Source organism: Mesoplodon densirostris, chromosome 3 (genome assembly GCF_025265405.1).
Source record: "Mesoplodon densirostris isolate mMesDen1 chromosome 3, mMesDen1 primary haplotype, whole genome shotgun sequence".
Taxonomy (NCBI): Eukaryota; Metazoa; Chordata; class Mammalia; order Artiodactyla; family Ziphiidae; genus Mesoplodon; species Mesoplodon densirostris.
The window spans coordinates 133,595,555-133,612,122 of NC_082663.1; the positions used below are offsets into that span (position 1 = coordinate 133,595,555).

Consider the following 16,568-nt stretch of genomic DNA (forward strand, 5'->3'; position numbering starts at 1 on the left):
CCCACGCACCACAACTACTGAAAGCCCATGCACCCTAGAGCCTGCACGCTGCAACTACTGAGCTCACGTGCCACAACTACTGAGGCCCATGCACTCTAGGGCCCATGCACTCTAGGGCCCACATGCCACAACTACTGAGTCTATGTGCCACAACCCACACGCCTAGAGTCTGTGCTCCGCAACAAGAGAAGCCACTGCAATGAGAAGCCTGCACACTGCAACGAAGAGTAGCCCCGGCTCGCCACAATGAGAGAAAGCCTGCGTGCAGCAAAGAAGACCCAATGCAGCCAAAAATAATTTAAAAATAATAATAATAATAAAAGCTTAAAAAAACCCACACCTACCTACCTACCTCCTCCCCCATCCCCATTCCTAACCCCTGGCAACTATTCATCTGTTCTCCATTTCTGTAATTTTGTAATTTCCATGTTATATAAATGGAATTATATACCTTATGCAGTTTTGGGGGATTGGATTTTTTCACTCAGCATAATTCCTTTGAAATTCATCCAAGTTCTTACATGTATCAACAGTTTGTTCCTTTTAATTGCTGAGTAGTAACCCATGGTGTGGATGCATTCACCCACTGAAGGACATCTGCGTAGTTTCCAGTTTTGGGATGTTACAAATAAAGCTGCTGTGAACATTCATATACTCCTCTTTCCTCTTTGATCACTAATTGATGCAGATTCACCAAGATCTTTGCTCCTCCTGCTGCAAACATGACTTGTCACCACATCATCCTTTCTATGCCAACTCCTAGTAGCTTTGGATAATCTGCCCAGATGCTCCCCTACAGACACTTATCACTAGACAGGCACCTTCAAGCCTTTCTCCTAAAAGAAATAAAATAGAACAAATGTGAGTTTGGGAGCCAGACAACGTGAGCTCACACTGCAGGGGCTCTGCCTTTTACAGTGGTGAAGTCTCATGAGAGTTACTTAACTCTGAATCTGTTTCATAATCATAATAAAACAGCTGATAGTTAAGGTTTCTTTATCAACAACCTGTGGTGGCAGTGTAATGTAACGTTTAAAAACAGGAAGCCTGGTACCAAGCTGCCTGGGTTTGAATCCTGACTCTACCACTTGTTGGGTATGTGACCTCAGGCAAGTTATTTGTGACCTTCCTGTGCCTCAGTTTTTCCATCTGTAGATAGGCATACTAATAGTTCCTATCTTGTGAGGATTAAATGAATACACACAAAATGTTCAGAACAGCACCTGGCACATAGTATTTACTAAGCATTAGTTCCCATTGCTATGTGGCAGGCACTATTCTAAGCACTTTACACAGATCATTTTACTTAATCCTATCAATGACTTTATAATATACAAGTGCTATTATGAGATCAATTTTACAGATTACCAAACTACAATTTAAGGGATTAAGTCACTTGCTCATGATCACAGGTCTGGAAAATGAGGGAAGTGAGATTCAATTTTGAGTCTATCTTTGCTTCTCACTTCTACACTATCCTGCAGGCCCATGAACTGGGGATGGCAGTGCCCTGCCTGGCAGAGCAGTTATGAGGATTTACAAAGTTATGTGTCTTCCGTGGTGCCTGGTAGTCAATGGGCTCCACGTGTGTTAGTGTCCTCTTGTAACTACTAGTAGCTGATGAGCAACAGATCATTCTATAGTTCTATACACAGCAGAAATTGGCCTCTCAAGACACAAAGCACCAAAACAGAAGTAGCAATTTGAGGGTTTTGAGGATACACCTGCAAACATTTGCAATGTGAACTGCCCAACAATCACAATCAGATTTGGGACGAGTCCATCCAGCTCAGCCACAATCCATTACAAGAGAGCAGCTGCCTCACTTCCTTTCTCGGAGGGCTTTGCAGCTACCATGCAGAGATTGCTCAGTGACACCCACGTGAGCTCCTACAGGACAGAGGCCACACATTCTGCAGTCTGTTCCCCCAGCCCTTAACCCAGTGTCTGGGATAACCTCTCAGTAAATGTGTGCAGAACCCCAGGGAGGCTCTGGTGCAATGGAGAGACTAGGCCGGGATTCAAAGACCCAGATTCAGGTCTACCCTGAGCTTGCTATCAGCCATGTGACTTTGGGGGTCACTTTTTCCTATGAGGCCTCAATGTCCCCAGCTGTGAAATGAGGGATATTCACCTTACATGCTCGAAATCCCTTCCAGCTCCATATCCTCGACTAGCAGCAAAGCACTAAGCAACCTTTCCTCTTTTACTTTTCTTTTTCCCTCCCACTCCCCTCCTTTTTCTTCCTTCTTTCTTTCAGTCAGACAACAAATATTTCCTGCCATGTGCCAGACCCAGTGCCAAAAGCTGGGAACTCAATAGTGAGCAAGACAAATACAGAAAAAAGGTACTTAATATTTGCTGATTTACTGAATGCACTAAATGCCTAAGAATATTCAATTCTTACTTTGAAACTTTTGCTTCGACATACATGCTAAACATGCAGTTCTCATTACTCTCAATGATATGTCTGGAAGAAATAAAGGAAGATCAGGTTGTACTAAACACTTAAGAGAAGGCCTTCAGTTCTGACATAAACAGCTACAATTACTATGTAGACAATTCAGGCTTAAACAGGTTTGGCTGAAATTGCCGAGTCAGTGCACCAGTTACCCAACTGAGACTGGCTGGTAGAAACTGTGAAAAACTACTCCAACTTTAAAAACATGTTTTAAAAAATTAAGCATACTAGTGCATGCAAAATTGTGATGGGGAAAATGACTTCCTCTTTAGAACTAGCTTAAGAGCGTAGCAATGGCCCGTGTGCACAGAAGGAAAAAAATGTGGGGCTGACAAGAAGACACAGATGATGATTCAATTCTATTCGTAGTCTCTGTATCTGCCCCTTACAAGAGGAAGCCAGTCAGAAACTTAGATGTCTAGAAAATTCAACATTCATGTGTGAGGGTGATGTGATCAGTCACTGCAGCCTTCCTTTACCTTTAGCCTAAAGGACACGTTAGTTCAGACAATATTCTGATTTATAAAAAAATTTCCCTGAAGAGTTGATTGAGGAAGTGATAGACATGAAGGGACTTTGGGATTTGGCCAGATGATGTAATGACAAGAAAGGATGTAATAACAAGGGTCACAAGTAAAACAGGGAGGAACGAGTGACTGGTTGGTGCGTGAGGAACAGGTCGCGGTTGAAAAGTGACACTAAGGGCAAGTTTTCAAAATTCTCCTCATGTATTAGCCAGAGAACTTGATAACACATTAATTAAGAGGTTTGTTATTTTTAGAATTTCCTAATTTCTCAAATGCTTCATTCTAAATCATTTATGAAAATGAGCTTCACATTGTAAAGACATAATAAACAATTTCAACCTTTGACGTTTATGAAGAAATATCATGCTTATTGAGAGCCCACTGTGGGTACAATTTTATCTGGGTTTTTCCAACCTGAAGAGTATACTCACCTTTAAATTCAGAAAACATCTAAAAGTGTAGAAAAATGTCTATTTCTCAACTGATGACATCAATAGCAACTACTTATAAAACATCTCTCCCTGAAATAGGTCTTTATATAAAAACAAATTCAAAAGAGAGGGTCCTCATTCAAGCAGAGGAACCCACAAAATCTTGTTTCCTGATTATAGGACTGGAAAATTTACATGTGTGCATCAGCCCTGATTTCAGATTTGTGGTAATGCCACCGATATGAATTACAAATTCACATTTCAGAGACCTGTCAATCTAGGCGTCTATACCTTAAAAAAAAAAAAAAGAACAACCTATCAAAATCAAGTAAGGAAAAAATAGCTTGTCCTTAACATGTTTCCAAGGTACTGTATAAAGGAAAAAGGAACAAGAATTAGTTCATGGAAATTTCTATTTCTTTTAGATCAAATTAATAAAGTCTCTTTTAATCACAGCCTTTAAAGATCCCAATAGTAGGAAGAGAAACACTTAATCCAGTAATAACTGAACATTTAACCTATCAAGGTGTTAAGTGAATTGGGAAGGGGAGGTAGCACATACTATGACACAGCAGTAAATCTTAGGCACCAAAACATTTAAAGGAAGTAGCACCAAAAGAGTAGGTATCAGCAAGAAACTACATCATGTACTCACCCCAAATGGAATAATGAAGTATGCACCATCCAAAAACCATCACCATAATCCAACAGGTTCCAATAAGTCCCCTGAATCTACCTATTCCACCTATCAATGAATGTTTATGCTCTTATTCCCCTAACTCTACTGAATCAAAGGACTTTCATTCCTTTTCATTATATTCTAGGTGAAAGGTAGGCAACTGTTACTCAGAATTCATTGGTCCTTTCATCATTTCATTGGTGGTCTCCTAAATCCACTAAAACACATGTGAGTGGGTGGGCAAAGCTGATGAGAGGGATGAGAGAGAAAGAAGAGGCAGTGACTCACAATGGCCTTTTGTAAGGTCTAATCTAAAACAGGTGAAACTGAGGGCTGCAATCTGGACAGGCATAAAAAGTCACTGTTCTATCCCCCACATCTATACCCCTCTTCTTAAAAGAAAAACCTTAGATGTGTTTCCAGATCAAAGAGTAAAAACTGCAAACTGCCCTTATATGAGAATCTGAACAGGTAGTAGGTAGTGTGGCCAGTTTCTAAACCTTGCTCAAGAAATACCACCCTCAGGGATCCAGGTTCAGACACAGCAACTGGGCCTGAGGCACAAATTAGGGCTGGGGACACCCGCTTTACTTACCACAACACAACCGTTTTTCTGCAATTACAGAATTACTCACTTCGGGAAGGGTTAAATGTTTCTATAAAAAGAAATATTCAAAAACTTTTCTCATCATGTTAGAACAGAATATAAGCACAGTAACATTTTAGTGATGTTGGTATATCTTTTTAGACCAAATCTACTTATTTTTCCTCCTTGCTAACAAACTGCCCCCTACCCCAAATAAGGTGATCACATAGAAATAGTCTTGATATCAACCTGTTATAGGTTCATTTTGCTATTTCTGTGGTCTGAGAAGATATCAGGGCTCTACACTTGCAAAAGTAAATAAAAGGGTCAACTGACACGATTATTATATTTTATTTAAAGGTTTTAAAAGATAAGGGGCAGAGCTCACAAAAGTTACCTGAATCATTAAAAACCACAAAGTTGGAGAACTTTTTTTTAAAAGAGTGGATACCAAAATAGCTTTCAGGAAGAAGATAACCTATAAGTCTTTTAGATTGTTGAAGAAAGCAAAAGAAGGCTTAAGATATGAAAGATAAAAGTTGTATTTATAAACATGCTAAAGAATACATTAAAAGAAACAAAAAAGAATGAGGAAAAATAAACTGTCTTAATCCTGTTATACATGAACATCGTTTCTATGGGACTCTACAGTCCACTTCAACAATATTCAAACAACAAAATCCCCATCATTGAAAGAGCTTCAACACTCCTTTGGAGTTGGCTATTACAGAATTTATCCTGTATATAGGGTATGCATGAAAAACATCCTGGAGACTCAGAATATCAGCAAACATGAAACTGTTTCTCTAAATTGCATTTATTGGTCGTGAATTCCGTAAAGAGGGGTCAATTACAACTTGAAGCTTGTCATCTTGTGGTGGGAAAGCAATTTGAAGCCAAAGGGCACTTTGCTATAGTTCACTCATGTGGCTCTAAGTATATTCTATAAGCTTCCCCTCAATGCCAAATATCTACTGAGAATTAAAGAGGAGATGAAACTTTCTAACCAATTCCAAGAATTCACATAATAAAGGGTAATCATTAAAGAGTTTATATATACTCGGTTTCCTTAAAGCCATAGATTTTATTATAGAGAGGAGAAAGAAAATGGCATTAATAGATCAAGCACATGAATTACAGAATATTGAATTCCTTTTCCTCTTGCTTAACAACCAATTACATCCATGGACTGCAAAATTACAGCCACTGCAAAATTTTTAGTGTTTTGCATCTTGTCAAAGAAAGACTAATATTTTTGCCTGAGTGTCCCCTTAACCTTATGAGCTATTATTTTTTAACTTTCTATAAAATTTCTTTTCAAATAATTTATTAATTATAACAACTGGGAAGAGCAGTGTGAGGACCTGAATACTTCAGCCAAGCACTGAAGGCAACAAACCTCCTTAAACCTGCTCTCCTGCCTGGATTTTATATACTAAAATAACCTTTCTCCCTCACTTCTCCAGGGGTACCCAGAAAAGAGTGGCATTTCTTGGCCAACACAAGTCTCAGGTAGAATCTTCTCTGTTCTTCAGTGTCCTGACAAAAGCCTCTGGACCTGTAGCTCATGCCTCTGGTAATTCAGTCTTGTTCTCAATAAGAGAGATCTCCAGCACAGGTAAAAGTAGCTGAAAGGCATCCTGAATGTAGGAAGCACTGTTTGATGCCTATAACGATAAGGATTGAAAAATAAGAAAAAGAAAATATTGCAGTCACTTAAAAGAGAAAATATAAGACAACAAAAAAATAAATTAATTTTTACAATCTAACTGAATCTGTAGCCTGGCAAATAAGAATACATATTTAACCATTTCACTAAACTTATAGGGGAAAGAATGACCTAGCTCTTAAAACAACATGAGAGCACCAAAAAAGAATGTCACTATTTTTGTCCAGCTTGTCCATTAGAATGATAGCCATTCTTTGGCATCTTGTTCAAATTCGGCATTCAAAGCTTATTTATTCCTTGATTGAATGGGTAGATCCTGTCACAGCATTTTAGTCAATTACTCAGAGGATTTCAGAAGGCTATGAATCCTACATCAATAGGATTTCTAGTCTATTGTGATTGTTCTTCTTCCATGGACTCAAAATAATCAGTGAACATGTGACAGGTGCTCACAAAGATAAAGAAGGAATACTGCTTTTAAAGATGATAAAGTACAGATATGTTTCTGTCTACTATAAGAGACATATGAAAAACTTGGAATCATTATGCTCAGAGTTTGCCAGACTTCATTTATATCTGACAAGTTCTGACTTTCCAGAAGAATAAGAGTTCATTACATTTAAAAAAATGTATAATTTCAAGGACAAGAGTGTTTCAAATCTGTAAGCAAGACCAACCAACTCAGAAAAACAAAAGGGTATCCATATCAAGTGAGTTTACCTTTTTTTGATTTATCAATGGCAAGAACCCCTATTTAAACTTCAGTGTGACGTTTGATACCAAATTTGGCAGCCAAAAGAGACCTCACAGCACATCTGGTTAAATCTCTTATTTTGTACATAAAGATAACAAGATTGCCAAAAAGGTAAACGCCTGGTCCATGGTCATAGTGCAAATCAGGGGAGACCTAGGACAGGACTGGGCTCCTGGTTTGCAAACTTCTTTCATCTCTACAACTCTGCCATCTACTAAATCATAAACATATTTTTTTAATTGCTTAAGTGATCAGAATAATTTCCCTGACTACTAAAGGAAAACTATGCAGTTAAGGAATGAAAGGCATTTCTTCATTGGTAATTTTAAAAGAATCTAAAACTAAAGAAGTAACACTCTAGTGGCAAAAATATTTTTTTCGATTCATATTTAAAACCTAACTGATTATCAAATATATTTTCTCCCCTCAGACTTAGATAAATATGTTTTAAACAAATCATCAAACATCTAAATTTTTGCACAATTAATTTACAAGATAGCGAGTTCTTTTTTTTTTATCTTTCACTTTTTCTGCATTCTGTGGTTTTCTCTTTTTATTAATATAAATTTATTTATTTATTTTTGGCTGTGTTGGGTCTTCATTGCTGTGCGCGGGCTTTCTCTAGTTGCGGTGAGCAGGGGCTACTCTTCATTACGGTGTGCAGGCTTCTCATAGCGGTGGCTTTTCTTGTTGTGGAACATGGGCTCTAGGCATGCAGGTTTCAGTAGCTGCGGCACACAGGCTCAGTAGTTGTGGCTCGCGGACTCTAGAGCACAGCTCAGTAATTGTGGCACATGGGCTTATTAGTTGCTCTGCTTCCCGGACCAGGGCTCGAACCCATGTCCCCTGCATTAGACCAGGGATCAGACCTGTGTCCCCTGCATTGCTTGCATTTTTTTTTTTTTTTTTTTTTTTTTTTTGTGGTACGCGGGCCTCTCACTGCTGTGGCCTCGCCCGTTGTGGAGCACAGGCTCTGGACGTGCAGGCTCAGCGGCCATGGCTCACGGGCCCAGCCACTCCGCGGCATGTGGGATCTTCCCGGGCCGGGGCACGAACCCGTGTCCCCTGCATTGGCAGGCGGACTCTCAACCACTGCGCCACCAGGGAAGCCCTGTGTCCCCTGCATTGGCAGGTGGATTCTTAACCACTGTGCCACCAAGGAAGTCCCAAGATAGAGTTCTTAAATCATGGAATCCAGAAAGCATCATACATGGCAGCAATATAATCCATCCATGGACTTAAACCACCTACCTTCTTAAATCTAATGAACTGACACAGATTATGTAAACACAGGTAGCTTTTTGACATAATAAAGCAAATTTATGGGCAAGAAAATGACAAAGTGTTTTGTTTTCTTTTGTTTTGTTTTGTAACTAATCTCCTCTGCATAAACCTTAGTCCTTTAAGGAGCAGTGCCTATTTGTAATTTTCAGCACATCACATTTACTAGCTAGTCTCCAGAAGATGTTTCATTAATGAGAATTGTCCATTAATTACAAAGGGGTAGTACTAAGTAATGACAGCCTACCACTTCTTCCACTGCACTTTACCTGGCACCTGCATCTTTACGGTTTGTAATTAATGAACAGGAAATATGATAAAATATACACCATTTTGGTCATATCTGCATCAACACGGCTAAACTAGTGAAAAAAACAAAAAATAAAAACTTAAAGAGTTATTAATACATAATGCCCTAGAAATTAGAGACTTAAAAAACAATTAGTACTACTAACCTCTAGAAATACTGCAGTGATTAACGGATTAAGGACGTCTGCCTTTTCCTTGACCTAGAACAAAGGATAATGTGTTAATCAAGCATAGCATATTAAAAAAACAATAGGTAAAATATGATGATTGGTTCAAGATGGCGGAGTAGAAGGCCATGCTCTCACTCCCTCTTGCGAGAGCACCGGAATCACAACTAACTGCTGAATAATCATCAGGAAGACAGGAAGACAGGAAGACACTGGAACTCACCAAAAAAGATACCCTACATCCAAAGACAAAGGAGAAGCCACAATGAGACAGTAGGAGGGGCGCATCACAATAAAATCAAATCCCATAACTGCTGGGTGGGTGACTCACAAACCAGAGAACATGTAACCACAGAAGTCCACCCACTGGAGTGAAGGTTCTGAGCCTCATGTCAGGCTTCCCAACCTGGTAGTCCAGCAACGGGAAGAGAAATTCCTAGAGAATCACACTTTGAAGGCTAGCGGGATTTGACTGCAGGACTCTGACAGGACTGGGGGAAATAGAGACTGCACTCCTGGAGGGCAGACACAAAGTAGTGTGCACATCAGGACCCAGGGGAAGGAGCAGTGACCCCATAGGAGACTGAACCAGACCTACCTGCTAGTGTTGGAGGGTCTCCTGCAGAGACGGGGGTGGCTGTGTCTCACTGTGAGGACAAAGACACTGGCAGCAGAAGTTCTGGGAAGTACTCCTTGGCGTGAGCCCTCCCAGAGCCTGCCATTAGCCCCACCAAAGAGCCCCGGCAGGCTCCAGTGTTGGGTCACCTCAGGCCAAACAACCAACAGGGAGGGAACCCAGCCCCACCCATCAGCAGACAAGTGGATGAAAGTTTTACTGAGCTCTTCTCTTCCCACCAGAGTAACAGCCAGCTATACCCACCACCAGTCCCTCCAACCAAGAAACTTGCACAAGCCTCTTAGATAGCCTCATCCACCAGAGGGCAGACAGCAGAAGCAAGAAGAACTACCATCCTGCAGCCTGTGGAACAAAAACCACATTCACAGAAAGATAGACAAAATGAAAAGTCAGAGGGCTATGTACCAGATGAAGGAACAAGATAAAACGCCAGAAGAACAACTAAATGAAGTGGAGATAGGCACCCTTCCAGAAAAAGAATTCAGAATAATGATAGTGAAGATGATCCAGGACCTCGGAAAAAGAATGGAGGCAAAGATACAGAAGATGTAAGAAATGTTTAACAGAGACCTAGAAGAATTAAAGAACAAACAAACAGAGGTGAACAATATAATAACTGAAATGAAAAATAAACTAGAAGGAATCAATAGCAGAATAACTGAGGCAGAAAAACGGATAAGTGACCAGGAAGACAGAATGGTGGAATTCACTGCTGCGGAACAGAATAAAGAAAAAACAATGAAAAGGAATGTAGACAGCCTAAGAGACCTCTGGGACAACATTAAAAGCAACAACACTCACATTATAGGGGTCCCAGAAGGAGAAGAGAGAGAGAAAGGACCCAAGAAAATATTTTAAGAGATTATAGTTGAAAACTTCCCTAACACGGGAAAGGAAATAGCCACCCAAGTCCAGGAAGCGCAGAGAGTCCCATACAGGTTAAATCCAAGGAGAAACACGCCGAGACACATAATAATCAAATGGGCAAAAAATAAAGACAAAGAAAAATTATTCAAAGCAGCAAGAGAAAAACAACAAATAACAAACAAGGGAACTCCCATAAGGTTAACAGCTGATTTCTTAGCAGAAACTCTATAAGCCAGAAGGGAGTGGCATGATATATTTAAAGTGATGAAAGGGAAGACCCTACAACCAAGATTACTCTACCCGGCAAAGATTTCACCCAGATTCGATGGAGAAATCAAAAGCTTTACAGACAAGCAAAAGCTAAGAGAATTCAGCAACACCAAACCACCTCTACAACAAATGCTAAAGGAACTTCTCTAAGTGGGAAACACAAGAGAAGAAAAGGACCTACAAAAACAAACCCAAAACAATTAAGAAAATGGTAATAGGAACATACATAGCGATAATTACCTTAAATATGTGGATGAATTAAATGCTCCAACCAAAAGACACAGGCTCGCTGAATGGATAAAAAAACAAGACCCATCTATATGCTGTCTACAAGAGACCCACTTCAGACCTAGGGACACATAAAGACTGAAAGTGAGGGGATGGAAAAAGATATTCCATGCAAATGGAAATCAAAAGAAAGCTGGAGTAGCGATACTCATATCAGATAAAATAGACTTTAAAATAAAGAACGTTACAAGAGACAAGGAAGGACACTACATAATGATCAAGAGATAAATCCAAGAAGAAGATATAACAATTATAAATATATATGCACCCAACACAGGGGCACCTCAATACATAAGGCAACTGCTAACAGCTATAAAAGAGGAAATCAACAGTGACACAGTAATAGTGGGGGACTTTTAACACCTCATTTACACCAATGGACAGATCATCCAAACAGAAAATTAATAAAGAAACACAGCTTTAAATGATACAAGAGACCAAATAGATTTAATTGATATTTATAGGACATTCATTCCTAAAACAGCAGATTACACTTTCTTCTTAAGTGCGAATGGAACATTCTGCAGGATAGATCACATCTTGGGTCAGAAATCAAGCCTCAGTAAATTTAAGAAAATTGAAATCATATCAAGCATCTTTTCTGACCACAATGCTATGAGATTAGAAATCAATTACAGGGAAAAAAAAACATAAAAAACACAAACACATGGAGCCTGAATAATACGTTACTAAATAACGAAGAGATCACTGGAGAAATCAAAGAGGAAATCAAAAAATACCTAGAGACAAATGACAATGAAAACATGACAATCCAAAACCTATGGGATGCAGCAAAAGCAGTTCTAAGAGGGACGTTTATAGCAATACAAGCCTACCTCAAGAAACAAGAAAAATCTCAAGTAAATAATCTAAACTTACACCTAAAGGAACTAGAGAAAGAAGAACAAACAAAACCCAAAGTTAGCAGAAGGGAAGAAATCATAAAGGTCAGAGCAGAAATAAATGAAATAGAAACAAAGAAAACAAGAGCAAAGATCAATAAAACTAAAAGCTGTTTCTTTGAGAAGATAAACAAAATTGATAAACATTAGCCAGACTCATCAAGAAAAAGAGGGAGAGGACTCAAATCAATAAACTTAGAAATGAAAAAGGAGAAGTTACAACAGACAGCGCAGAAATACAAAACACCCTAAGAGACTACTACAAGCAACTCTATGCCAATAAAATGGACAACCTGGAAGAAATGGACAAATTCTTAGAAAGGTATAACCTTCCAAGACTGAACCAGAAGGAAATAGAAAATATGAACAGACCAATCACAAGTAATGAAATTGAAACTGTGATTAAAAATCTTCCAACAAACAGAAGTCCAGGACCAGATGGCTTCACAGATGAATTCTATCAAACATTTAGAGAAGAGCTAACACCCATCCTTCTCAAACTCTTCCAAAAAATTGCAGAGGAAGGAACACTCCCAAACTCATTCTATGAGGCCACCATCACCCTGATACCAAAACCAGACAAAGATACTACAAAAAAAGAAAATTATAGACCAATATCACTGATGAATATAGATGCAAAAATCCTCAACAAAATACTAGTAAACAGAATCCAACAGCACATTAAAAAGATCATACACCATGATCAAGTGGGATTTATCCCAGGGATGCAAGGATTCTTCAATATATGTAAATCAATCAATGCAATACACTATATTAACAAACTGAAGAATAAAAACCATATGATCACCTCAATAGATGCAGAAAAAGCTTTTCACAAAATTCAACACCCATTTATGACAAAAAAATCTCCAGAAAGCGAGCACAGAGGAAACCTACTTCAACATAATAAAGGTCATATATGACAAACCAACAGCAAACATCATTCTCAATGGTGAAAAACTGAAAGCATTTCCTCTAAGATCAGGAACAAGACAAGGATGTCCACTCTCACCACTCTTATTCAACATAGTTTTGGAAGTCCTAGCCACGGCAATCAGAGAAGAAAAAGAAATAAAAGGAATATAAATTGGAAAAGAAGAAGTAAAACTGTCACTGTTTGCAGATGACGTGATACTATAGTCTATAGTATAGAGAATCTATAGAGAATCCTAAAGATGCCACCAGAAAACTACTAGAGCTAATCAATGAATTTGGTAAAGTTGCAGGATACAAAATTAATGCACAGAAATCTCTTGCATTTCTATACACTAATGATGAAAAATCTGAAAGAAAATTAAGGAAACACTCCCATTTACCACTGCAACCAAAAGAATAAAATACCTAGGAATAAACCTACCTAGGGAGACAAAAGACCTGTATGCAGAAAACACAAAAGACCTGTATGCAGAAAACTATAGGACACTGATGAAAGAAATTAAAGATGATACAAACAGATGGAGAGGTATACCATGTTCTTGGACTGGAAGAAGCAATATTGTGAAAATGCCTATACCACCCAAAACAATCTACAGATTCAATGCAATCCCTATCAAATTAGCAATGGCATTTTTTACAGAAGTAGAACAAAAAATCTTAAAATTTCTATGGAGACACAAAAGACCCCAAATAGCCAAAGCAGTCTTGAGGGAAAAAAATCAGAGCTGGGGGTTATCAGACTCCCTGACTTCAGACTATACTACAAAGCTACAGGAATCAAGACTATATGGTACTGGCACAAAAACAGAAATATAGATCAATGGAACAGGATAGAAAGCCCAGAGATAAACCCATGCACCTATGGTCAACTAATCTATGACAAAGGAGGCAAGGATATACAATCGAGAAAAGACAGTCTCTTCAATAAGTGGTGCTGGGAAAACTGGACAGCTACATGTAAAAGAATGAAATTAGAACACTCCTTAAACACCATATACAAAAATAAACTCAAAATGGATTAGAGACCTAAATGTAAGACCGGACACTATAAAACTCTTAGAGGAAAACATAGGAAGTACACTCTTTGACATAAATCACAGCAAGATCTTTTTTGATCCACCTCCTAGAGTAATGGAAATAAAAACAAAAATAAACAAATGGGACCTAATGAAACTTAAAAGCTTTTGCAAAGAAAACTACAAACAAGACGAAAAGACAGCCCTCAGAATGGGAGAAAATATTTGCAAATGAATCAATGGACAAAGGATTAATATCCCAAATATATAAACAGCTCATGTAGGTCAATATTTAAAAAAAAACAACCCAATCCAAAAATGGGCAGAAGACCTAAATAGACATTTCTCCGAAGAAGACATAACAGATAGCGAAGAAGCACATGAAAAGCTGCTCAGTATCACTGATTATTAGAGAAATGCAAATCAAAACTACAATGAGGTATCACCTCATACCAGTTAGAATGGGCATCATCAGAAAATCTACAAACAACAAATGCTAGAGGGTGTGGAGAAAAGGGAACCCTCTTGCACTGTTGGTGGGAATGTAAATTGATACAGCCACTATGCAGAACAGGATGGAGGTTCCTTAAAAAACTAAAAATAGAATTACCATATGACCCAGCAATCCCACTACTGGGCATATACCCAGGAAAACCATAATTCAAAAAGAGTCATGCACCCCAATGTTCACTGCAGCACTATTTACAATAGCCAGGTCATGGAAGCAACCTAAATGCCCATTGACAGATGAATGGATAAAGAAGATGTGGTATATATATATACAATGGAATAATACTCAACCATAAAAAGGAACGAAATTGGGTCATTTGTAGAGACGTGGATGAATCTAGAGACTGTCATACAGAGTGAAGTAAGTCAGAAAGAGTAAAACAAATATCGTATATTAACGCATATATGTGGAACCTAGAAAAATGGTACAGATGAACCAGTTTGTAGGGCAGAAATTGAGACACAGATGTAGAGAACAAACATATGGACACCAAGTGGGGAAAGAGGTGGGGGGTGGAGGGTGGGGGGTGGTGTGATGAACTGGGAGATTGGGATTGACATATATACACTAATATGTATAAAATGGGTAACTAATAAGAACCTGCTGTATAAAAAAATAAGTTAAATAGAATTCAAAAATTCAAAAATAAATAAAGTATGATCCCACTTTGAAATACACCGACACATACCCAAATATAAATATAAGCATAGACAAAGTCTGGATCAGACTCAGGAAGGGTTTTAAATTTCCTTCTTTATTTCCTTCTATCCAAATTGAGAGTGTATGCCTTTGTAGTTTTTACTAACTTTAAAGAGTATTTTGGAAGGGAGATAGAAATGGTATATTTGACCACAAAAACTTTAGAGAAATTTTAAAACAAAATATACAGATATGAAACATGTGCTCAAAATACTCAACTTGTTTTTAAGATGGGCTGTTTGGAAAATATGGAAACAAATAATGCAAATTTAATACTTGCATGTGTTAGCACCTTAGATTTGACTTGCTGGGTTAAAGTTTCTTTATGAAACACATGGAAAACTTTAGCCTCAGAAGATTAACTTCAGGAAACCCAGAAGCTCTTTTAAAGAAAATACTAAGAGGAAAAGAGAAGCTATATCACAGAATTATCCCTTATAGGAAAAATCTAAACTCAAAGTGAGAAGAATTAATTTGGGCCATGCTCTTAACTAAAATAAATTTAAGGGCCCAGAATAACTTTGCTGCCACACTGACCCTTATACCCTTAACTACAAGCTGATTTTTTTTAATTGAGGTATAATTGACATATAACACTATACTAATTGCATATGTACAACCTAATGATTTGCTATCTGCATATATGCTAAAATGATGATAAGACCAGTCAACGTCCATCACTATAGTGAAATAATTTTTTTTCTCATGATGACAACTTTTAAGATCTACTCTCTTGGGCCTCCCTGGTGGCGCAGTGGTTGAGAGTCCGCCTGCCGATGCAGGGGATACGGGTTCGTGCCCCGGTCTGGGAGGATCCCATATGCCGCGGAGCGGCTGGGCCCGTGAGCCATGGCCGCTGGGCCTGCGCGTCCGGAGCCTGTGCTCCGCAACGGGAGAGGCCACAACAGTGAGAGGCCCACATACCGCAAAAAGGAAAAAAAAAAAAAAAAAAAAAAAAAAGATCTACTCTCTTAGCAACTTTCAAATATGCAATACAGTATTATTAACTATAGGTATCATGCCGTACATGACATCCCCAATGCTGTACATGCTGTACATTATTTATTTTACAACTGGAAGTTTGTACCTTTTGATCCCCTTCACCCATTTCACCCAGCCCCCACCCTTTGCCTCTGGCAACCACTTATCTGTTCTCTGTATGTATGAGTTTGGTGTACTACAAAGTGATTTTATCTGTCCATTTAAAATGCCCTTGATTTTATGTCAATTCATGATTACTGATGTCTGAATCGTCTTCCATAGTTTACACACCTTCAGTAAATTTTTACAATTCCTTAAAACAAGACAAAAAAACTTTAGCTTTAATTACAATTCTCCTACTGGCTGGCAACTACAAAATATGAGAGTTGCCATAGTCTAAGTAAGGCACTGCCCCTTAAAACTAGAATCCAACTTTGGGATTTTTATCTTATCAAGGTCTACATTCTCAGTACAGGTGTCGAGAGAGAGCAGCACAAAATATACTGAAGACTGTATAAAAAAAAAACAACAAGTTGCAAAATTCAGTTAGACATAGATAAAATGATCCTAAAATTCATATGGAAATGCATAGGGCCC

The 16,568-nt window shown here is 38.4% G+C and overlaps 1 protein-coding gene across 5 annotated transcripts in view; it reads right to left on the bottom strand.

Annotated features, from left to right (window-relative positions):
* Positions 1-5,064: 5,064 nt before the first annotated feature.
* The window catches only part of FAM114A2 (family with sequence similarity 114 member A2), a 37,932-nt gene continuing 26,428 nt past the window's right edge, over positions 5,065-16,568 (bottom strand). For all 5 annotated transcript variants that reach the window (XM_060092090.1, XM_060092092.1, XM_060092091.1 and 2 more), the window contains exons 13-14: positions 8,844-8,897; positions 5,065-6,351 (exon numbers count right to left, since the gene is read on the bottom strand). In XM_060092090.1, the coding sequence (XP_059948073.1) occupies positions 6,250-6,351; positions 8,844-8,897 (156 nt within the window). In that variant the 3' untranslated portion in view covers positions 5,065-6,249. The remainder of the gene's footprint in view (positions 6,352-8,843; positions 8,898-16,568) is intronic.